The sequence below is a fragment of the Odontomachus brunneus genome, unplaced genomic scaffold, assembly GCF_010583005.1.
Source record: "Odontomachus brunneus isolate Ranch 3 - 2012 unplaced genomic scaffold, Obru_v1 Obru_scaffold_037, whole genome shotgun sequence".
Taxonomy (NCBI): Eukaryota; Metazoa; Arthropoda; class Insecta; order Hymenoptera; family Formicidae; genus Odontomachus; species Odontomachus brunneus.
Genome location: NW_022639487.1, coordinates 365,269 through 374,831, shown reverse-complemented (window position 1 = coordinate 374,831; position 9,563 = coordinate 365,269). Strand labels below are relative to the sequence as shown.

The 9,563-nt window shown below is 43.7% G+C and overlaps 2 protein-coding genes across 2 annotated transcripts in view; one reads left to right on the top strand and one right to left on the bottom strand.

Moving 5' to 3' along the window:
- Positions 1 to 808: 808 nt before the first annotated feature.
- Positions 809 to 3,641, bottom strand: LOC116843933 (protein ST7 homolog). The gene is made up of 2 exons (XM_032814879.1): positions 2,829 to 3,641; positions 809 to 2,562 (listed from the first exon to the last, which is right to left on the bottom strand). Exons 1-2 carry the CDS (start codon positions 3,244 to 3,246, stop codon positions 1,439 to 1,441), a joined length of 1,542 nt encoding a protein of 513 aa, XP_032670770.1. The 5' UTR covers positions 3,247 to 3,641; the 3' UTR covers positions 809 to 1,438.
- Positions 3,642 to 5,359: 1,718 nt separating this feature from the next.
- Positions 5,360 to 9,563, top strand: part of LOC116843962 (mucin-5AC-like) — a 254,169-nt gene continuing 249,965 nt past the window's right edge. The window contains exon 1 of the mRNA XM_032814960.1: positions 5,360 to 5,656. The gene's annotated coding sequence lies outside the window, so the exon portion shown is untranslated. The remainder of the gene's footprint in view (positions 5,657 to 9,563) is intronic.

The following is a 9,563-nucleotide window of genomic DNA, read 5'->3' as shown; positions in this document are numbered from 1 at the left end:
ACGCGTACAGAGAGTAATATTATTTAATCATAATTTCCTGCGCGTAAATTTTACGTATGCCCCCGTTTTTAAGTAAGTAAATTATATAATTACGCTAAAGAGATATTGTACATAAAATGACAAATTTTATCATATTATTATTACCATCATCATCATTATCATCATCACCATCATCATTAATTATATTATTTAAGGATCTAATCGAGGATGAATGTTCGAAGCAAAATCAAAGTCGCGTTGACGAGCCAGCCCGGAGTACGAGAGACCTGGGCCCTCTGACTTCCAAGTGTCTTATATCTCTCTCTCTCTTTCTCTTTCTATCTCTATCTCTATTCCCCTCCTATCATAACCGTCTCATGATAGACAGGCAGACCAGGAATCTGATACGATTGTGTGATGTTGAGAGAATGCGAAATTATCCGTCGATATACTTCGACATGCTGATTGTCTCTTTCGTATTTTTTATTTCGGTCGGCTCTCATAAAAATTGTATAATATGCGTGTGATTAATGCGATTTTAACATTCGTTGTTATTGTAAGAGTGATTGCGGAGCGATACGCAGGGGAGGGAAGTCGACGGCCCTTTATCCCCCGGTCGACTGAACGCGCCCGACTTCCCGTTCCGTCAAGATGCGTGAAACGTCAAGATCTCTGATTTGCCTTGATCTTTCACCTCATTACGAGCTCTATTGATAATATCAATTATTGAATAAATACGAATGCGATAAAAAAACTGAGTGTTCCTTTTACCTAGCCGCTGTACGTGTTATTTTGTATCAGCGATACAAATTACGTCGCATAACAAGAATTTTCTCTCAACTCTTTTTATTATTTCTGGATACATCAGTCAAGGTTTAATCAGTGGAGTTAAAATACTAAGTAAACAATCGTTACTACAAGATATTGCATTAGTCACAAGAGATTTGCAAAATGGAGCTCTTACACACATTTACTTATATTTATATATAAGGTACACTAAAGGAATCAGGGAAGAAAGAGAGGGGAAAGCAATAAGCATATCCCGAGTATAACAGTAGGTTTGATAGCGAAATTGTTGTGCATTGTTACGTACACGAAGCTGTGGTACAGAAAATGACGTAAAAGGCAGATGCGTAATATATGAGCGGTTGAATCAGCGAAATGTTCGATTATCATCGTATTATTCGGCGGAATATACTTTTAATCGGGGATGCGCAAGCAATGTTGAACATCCCGTCGATTAAGATGCTTATATTATGATATTTGAAGCCCCGCTTATATTATGCTCTTGCATGCTCCTGCATGCTTCTACATACTCCTGCACGCTCCTGCATGCTTCTACATATTCCTGCATGCTCCTGCATGCTCCTTTATATATCTTTGCACATAACATGTCCATTCTACAAAAGTACGTACAACTTAATTCTATTAATAAGTTAAGGAGATCACAAAAACAGTCTTATATTCTAGAGAGCTGTTGCAGTAAGTTGGAGGGCAAAATGGCTTCCAGTTTGTCCAGAACGTAGTAGAATGGATGGGAGAACCAGGCGAGCATCGAGCGAGCGACTACGCCCATTGTGTCTGGATACTGATGAGTGAGCAGGGCCAACAGCGCCGTGAAGGAGCACAGGCCGGCGGTAAAGAGAATGAAGAAAGGAAGCTCTTTCTTCGGATACACACTGACGTCGTGGAACGAAGGCAGTAGTTCTCGGTCAGCGCATTCCGTGCACGTTGGATACGGGTAGAACAGGTGGCCACGTTCCAACGGATAAGGCAGCATCCTGAAGGTGCCTTCCCATGTACAATGGAGCAGATTTAGAGCTCCCTCTATCTGTTTCCAATGCGCCAGATGAAAGAACGCGTATGCAATCGCTTCGGAATCGCCGCGCTTCAGTACATGCTCAGGCGGCAAGATGAGCGGCTTCATTTCCAGAAGATACTTGGGTACATGTGGATTGAACTCCACCGCCCGATGGATCGCATCCACCGCTGACATCTCGGCAGTAGTCAGACCTCGTTTGCTGGCAACGTCGGGCGAAAATTTGTCCGCCACCAGTCTCGCCTTCAGCAACGCCGCTGTGTAGCAGATAGTCGCTGATTTCGGTAAACTGATGTCGTCGTATTTGGCCAGCACCGCTTGTACGTCCGCATACGCCTGCATTTCCAGCAGGGTCTCTATCAGGTTCTCGTGGATGTTCAATACATTCATGATTGGAGGTATCTCTTTTGTGAGGTCGCGAAACATCTTCACCGCCTCCTTCAGTTTTCCAAGCTTCCGCGCGCACATTGCCAATCGTCTCTTGATATAAATCAACACGTTTGTGTCTCGTCTGTGTATCGCCTCAGCTACAGAACCTTGGTGCTGAGTATTTTGTGACTTTCTGTAATTGTTCTCAGCGACTTTCAGTGCTTGTTTCAGAATCTTTTCAGCTTCTACGATAGTAATGGCTTCCTCCTCCGCGAGAAGGATATAGGCCGGTGCACAGTCAGGATTACGATCAAGAGCACTGTGTGCAGCTTTTATCCTGACTACTGGATTACGTTCTCTCCAAGCTGTCTGCATAATTTCATATTCTACTTTGCCTAGAGAGGAAAGATCAATTTATTTTAGAGGAATTATTTGTTTTATTTTATCAATCATGTCAATTGTGTTTTATTTTGCCAATCATGTTGATATCATATGTATTTGATATCACTTGAAACATAATCTAATTTAATTCTTGGTGTAATAATCATGTTTCATAAAACATATAGCATATAGCATACATAAAGCATATAGATACATTGTAACTGCAACTAAATTACAAAATCCTTATCAGAATATCAGTGACAGAATTGTCATGTCTCACCTGTGTCACCTTCACAGGTAAAGAATGTCTGATGATCCTGAGCTGACAGATTCATGTCATAATATGTCAAGGGTTCCTTGTTAGTGGCCCAGTAAAATCTTTGATACTCAGCACCTCTGAACAGATTGATTGGATTGCGCCATACTTTGCACTCTGGTATGTTCTGCTGATTCGAAGAGCCATTTAAGCTGGAGACGTTGTCGTTAGAGTTGTCACCGCCGCCGATCCACGGTGAGATATGGGTCAAGGATACCTGCTCGATAAACGAAGTACCGTATTTCCTAAAGTACCACCATTCGAAGATGAGAATCAGGCCAGAAATGAGGGACGAGGTGCCGGTGAGAGCGACGTAGAACTTTGGGGTTAAGGTGTTTAGCAACATCGTCGAGTCCCATATGCTGGTGAATAGTAGTGCCATTTATGCTTTAAAGAGTCACAGTTCCAACTGTTTTCTCCGTTGCGTCGTTCGCACGAATTCGTGCAAATCTCTTCTTACTCTCTTACTCACAACGAAGGAACACCACCGTAGAGGCAATGGTTTATGTGATGCGCAACATCGAGTCTCAATGACGAGTGATAACAACAAAGTATCGTACAATCCTTTCACGCACGCCTTAGTCACCGTCAGCTGTTTCAGATCAATCTATATTCGTGAATTCCAAGGAAAATCGTGGATTCGTTGTAAAACGCGAGCGTCCAATTCAGCACGCGCGCATTGCCATGCATTCCCGGCGTAATAAATATTTTTGACGCGTTCATGGCTCCTGCCGCGGCGACGCTACGACATTAAAATCGATAGAGGAGAGGTTTATAATTGATCCCGTGGAGCTACATTGATAAGTGAACGACATTGTTGGGGCTTACCGTTGGTACCGTCGGTACTGAGTCGTCTCGACTTTATGTCATTAGGTCGACGATAGATGGCAGTATGGTGATGTATCGAGCCACCGACGACAAACTGCGAAAGATCAACGGTCTTGCGGAAATTTCCATGTGTTTACTTTGCAGATATTTTCAATAGATTATCTTATATTAATTTTATACGACTTATTATTATCCAGATGTTTCGAAAATGTGTGTAGACACCCACACTGTAGAAATGATGTACTTTTGTGTAAAACTGAAGAATCACTGTAGAATCTTGTCCACTTGTGTAAAACTTTTGCACGCTGTAAATTCTTAAATAATTATTCGTATAGTTATATACGAATAATGGATACATATAGTGATTACTCATTTCTTAACATCTCGTTTTCTCAAACATTTTAGATATTACAACCATCTCTAGCATATCGCACCTCGAGATTCAAAAGTTTCGATAAGTCATAATTCTAGGGGGCGTGTGTTGCCTTGAGTATTGATACTTCGAGAATCGCAACCGCGGCGTAACCCGCGGCGATCTTCAGTTCGTTATAGAATGCGCGATGTGATTAGTGTTCGATGAGCCGTCCCGTCCTTCTCGTGATTTCGGCTCGTCCGAGGTGAGTCTCGCGCCTGAATCATCGCCGAGAGTGTCGAAAGTAAATTCCGCGCGCGTGTCGTGATGAAGCATCGTTAAATAACCGCCGTGAGTGGGTGTCTCGGGAAATGGTCATTTAGGAATGCTAACCAAAATGTCGCACGTCCGTTACGTTTCGGCGACACTAAATTCGAGTTGCCTCGCTTGACGTTCTCGAGCCGCCGTAGGAGTCTCCAGGGCGAATTATTGTCACCGAGTGCGACGACAAAAGTAAGTTTCGTATACGATGATTGCGGCGAGATATCGTCAGTCGTGCCGAAAGTGAGTAATCGGCGGACCGAGTGTCGAGTGAAGTAGCGCACAGATTGAGATAGGTCGAGTATCTTAACCAATGCGCGTGAGCTCCGCCAGTTTACGGGATGGATCGCGACGTGCCAGATGTACTCCAACAACCGTCACGTATCTCTCGCGACCTCGGCACATTGAAGGTGACTCTCGCACCTGAATCGCGTCACTGGGGGTGTCGAAAGTAAGCTCCGTGTGTGTGTCGTGTTGAAGCATCGTTGAATAATTGCCGTGAGTAGACACTTCTGGAAACAGTCGGTTGAAAGAATGCGACCGAAATGTCGCGCGTCCGTTACGTTGTGGCGACGCCAAGTTCGAATCGTCTTACTTCGCGTCCTCGACTCACCGAAAGAGTCTCTCAGGTGAATCACCGGGAGTACTAGAACTAAATTTCGTGTCCTTATTGTGGGAAAATATCAAGAAATAGTCGCCGAAAATGGATATTCGGCGGGACGACATATATGGCGATATAAGCCGTTAAGAGTGTCGAGTGAAGTGGCGCGCGTATCACAGAACACTTTATCTATCGCAATCATAGCAAGTTCAGTCTATTATGGGGCGAATCGCGGTGCGCCGTACGTATTCGATAATTGTCCTGCATTTCTTACGTTTGTCTTAGTTCACCGAAAATGACTCTCGCGTGTGGATCATCGCACGGGAGTGTCGAAAGTAATCTTCGCGCGCGTGAATCGTGACGAAACATCGGCCGAATATTTCCTGGCTATTCGGAATTAATGCCGGTTCGGAGTTTACCGGATTTTATGTTTTCGATCGACTGAAGAAGTCTCGCGCGCATGAACGATCGTCACCGGCCGTGCCTGGAAAAAGTATCGCACGTTTCTCGTGACCAAAAGTCGTTAAACAAGTGAATATCTCGCGGGACGGTCAGTTCGGAGTGCCGAATAAGAAATCGCGCGTTCGTTGCATGGTCGTTCGAACTTCGCATCTTCAAGGTCGCTGCGCTGCACGTCGACAGGTTGTCAAAGCAGACTTGTACGCAAGCTGTAGACCAGGGACATCGAAAGTAAGTTTTCTGCATTTTTCGCAGTAAAATTGAATTATTTAATATTTGCTTATTGTAAATATTCTATTTGCCCGAGTAAATTAATACATTGTTGCTTGGTTAAAATTAAGAATATATATTAAATGCAGATAGAATATTGGAATATAGTTGAATATTAAATAATTCTTATTTTAACAATATTAAGGAAACGGCAATAAATAAACGTTTGTAGTAATAAGATGGAAGAATATGCGTAGCAAGATAGAATAATATGCGTAGTGTTATATCTGGAGATTCTGCATTAGTTTTTCAAGTTCGACAGAATCTGCGAGGTTAATGTAGAACGAAAATTTTAACTTGGATGAAGCTAAAGTTGGAGCAGAGTAAAGCTACAGAAGAGAGTTCTTTCTCTTATACTATAATTGCATACAATATCCAAGATAATTAAAGAACTTGAATAAGTATTCTTATTTTTTCTGCTGTAATGTTTACAATAAGGACATAAAATATTGACAAAATATATTTTGAACTAAAGTGAAATTGACGGAAAAATTTACAACGGTATTGATCATAATAATTAGAGTATAACATGAAAAAATTAAGTAAATGAGACAACCATATTATTTCAGAGTAACGTTATTAAATAAGGAGTCCACGTAACACATATAAAGTGATAATAAAACAAAACTCCGTGAATATTTTAACATTACGGGACGTTTTCCGTTAATTCTCATCCTAGAAGATATCCTCTTCTGTACTTTTACGTCGTTCGCGCATAGAAATATCGAAACTTGCTTACGACGAGCGCGTGTTATGTAACAGTGAAGAAGCAGATAACCGGAATAATAGAAGCGCACGGAGCGCATGGTGGAACGGATAATGGGTCACTACGGACACGCGGATATCTTGCATGGCACCTTGAACGTCTCCGCGTGCGCTCGAAGGTCTTTCCTTCTGTCTTTCTTTCTTCCACCGTGTCGCACTTCCCTCGTCCCAATAACCCACTTATCTCGGAAAGGTGTCTGGGAGACGACCGTTTCGCCGTGTACAGGGTGTTCCGTGCGCAGCTCGTGGTTTTAATTTCAGTAGAGCGGGTTCTGTGTAGAGCAAATTTGGCGAAATACTCCTCGAAGCAGCGATACTTGTCGAGTCATGCGCGATTATAAGGTGTGATTAAGCTAATTATCGCTTCTATGCGTCACGTGAACAATAAATAAGACCATATCGCGCTTAGTTTGCATTTGATGGAATTTAAACTAGATGTTTACAAGAATTCGCGCAATGTCCTTTGCATCTTTATGAAGAAAAAAATATTGTAAAGCGATTAGAATATCATGAAAATTAAGATCGCGAGTTGGTGGACACCATGTATAGCACTTTACCTTGTGACAATGGACAAACAGGGGGTTTCTAAATAGAATATAGCGGCTCGATTTCTTTAGCTCATCGCGTCACCGGGAATTTCTCGTGGGAGAACGATAACGCTGACGCTCGCATCTGGCGTTACGCGCGCTCACTATTACTCGGGATTATTCTGAATTTATGAAAATTTTCAGAGCCGACGGGCAGGCGCGACGGGAATATACGCGATCAATCGCTTCGAATCTCGCGCAGGCTGCTCTTTTTACGGTAAATTGGGCATCGGGGTTTCTCACTTCGAATATTTACCGTAATGCTTAAATATAGGCAATTGATTCATTCCCTAAATATCCCGTATCCCGAGAGAGCGCTACTTTTGAAGTATTCTATAATAGAACTTCGTTCAGCCATGCGATAGGATAGGAAAGGTGGTTCGGATAAGTCGGTGGGGCGAATATTCTGAAACGGGGCGCGCGCGCGCGCAAGCGATCGCAACTGGTAATAAATGCGAGAACGCGATAAAATAATTTCTGAGAGAATTATTTATAACTGAAGGTAAATGAACTCAAAACTCTTTATCTCCCACTCAACGTCACAAAGAACTATCCTCTTGTTACTTAGCACTTCTGAAACTTCTCGTCTGCAGCTTTAGTTGACGATGCAGAATAAAGTATCGACATCCTTCCCGAATAACTTGTTCGTGTCGAGGGACGTCATTTTACGCGACATCATATTTTAGATATGATGGAGGTGCATTTAAATACCTGTATCATTTTTGAATTCCGATAGTTTTTCTACTTCCGTTCGCTTCACCCATGAGTGACATCTCCCGCTGCATTATCAATGAGGAAACGATTTCCTCAGACGATCTCATCTGTCGTTAATATTTCCACGCATCGTCAAAGGAAAGTAAGGAAAGTCTGAATTTACCGTGCTGCCATCATTCGCTTCGTTTATTCCCGAGAACGAGACACAATACTCGGGAAGATATGTCGAGATGAAACAGGGAAAGAAATCGCGCAATTTATTCAGAGGAAGGACACGTTGGGGAACAGAACGTGCATCGGAGGGCAGGCGCGAAGATGCCTTCAGATGTCGCGATCCTCTATGCAATAACAAAGATATAAAATCGCCATATTCTAATTGAACAAATCGAAGACACGTGGAGTAAACAACAAGTCACCAAGGCTAATATCCCCGGTTGCAACACTTGGGGTCGGTTTATCCAACCTCTTGCTAAGCTAACTAACAGTTAAATCTTATGTCTGTTTCTATTTAATTTAAAGGAGAAACAAAGACAGACGTATGAGTTAACTGTTAGTTAGCTTAGTAAGAGGTTGGAAAAACCGGCCCTTGATCGTGAATGGCGACGAATGTAAAGATATGGGGAGATAGTTTTCTAGGGGAATATTTACGAGCGCGCGCGAAGGATGAGAGATAAAAATTTCTTTGCGCAAATTCGTCGCCATCCTCCTCCTTCTCCTCTTCCTTCCTCTTCTTTTGCGTCCACGTGCGTTCTCGTATCTGTCCTCCTCCCGTACGCGGTGCAGTCGATCGGTCGGTCGGTCACTGAACCGCCGCCTCGTAACGCCGCCGTCCCGTCCCATTCCGTCCCATCCCGCCGTCGCCGCCGATCGAGCCGGTACCGTTAGGATCTCGCCGCGATCCACCTGGAAGCAGACGAAGTGGAAAAGCGAACCGGAACCGCGCGGGCCGCGCCAATCCCGAGGATCCGGTCTCTCGTGAAAGTTTTCGAATATATTCCCGACCTCGAAAAATGAGGAGTGCCTCGATGAAATTTAATTAAAATCGAATGTAAAATTTGCGCCTCCTTCGAAGTTATTCCGCATTCCGGGTCAATGCGCGAAAATTCGTGGACAAGGCTCCTTCTTTTTTCTGGTGAGATCGGGAAGCGAAATTGATTTTCAAAATGCTTCTTTACAGGATATATATTTAGAAGCGATATTAACATCGCGCTCTCTTTCTTTCTCTTACACGATCGAAACAGTTCAGTGCGCAGTGTTGAGTGAAGTCGTTCTGATCCGGGCGCGACCGAGCGATCGCGGAATTGATAACGTAATTAAAAATTTGCTACCCGATTCGTTAATTAAATCTCGGCTGTTCGGCCGAGTTTGTAATTACGTGCTGGAAGTTCGCTGCGCGCGTGCACTTTCCCCCGTTGTATTCGTATATTCTCTCTCGTCGGTTCTAGTGTTTCCCGGCCACGCCTTCGTCTCTCTCCGCGCATTCCCCGCATGTTCCCTTCCCTTTTCCGTCGGTTTCCCCGGGAACTCGCCGAAGGCAGATGCCAAGTTCGCCAAGTTTCAGCGTAACCGGTAACCGTATAATGAGCTATATGACGCCGTACGGCAGTCAATCTCTCGTACCACTAACCCGTATGCACGCGCATGCATTTCAGATGTAGCGTCGCCGGACGTTTAACGACGTCCTGCTACTCCGACACATACTCTTGATACTCCAGACGGTGCGCTACAAAACGTGAAAGTAATCTCGCCGCAGAAACGAGAGAGAGAGAGAGAGAGAGAGAGAGAGAGAGAGAGAGAGAGAG

Coding starts and splice junctions, on each gene's coding strand:
- LOC116843933 (XM_032814879.1), bottom strand. CDS start 3,246: ATGGCACTACTATTCACCAGCATATGGGACTCGACGATGTTGCTAAAC. Junction 2,563..2,828: donor TACCTGTGAAGGTGACACAG/GTGAGACATGAC, acceptor TTTCCTCTCTAG/GCAAAGTAGAATATGAAATT.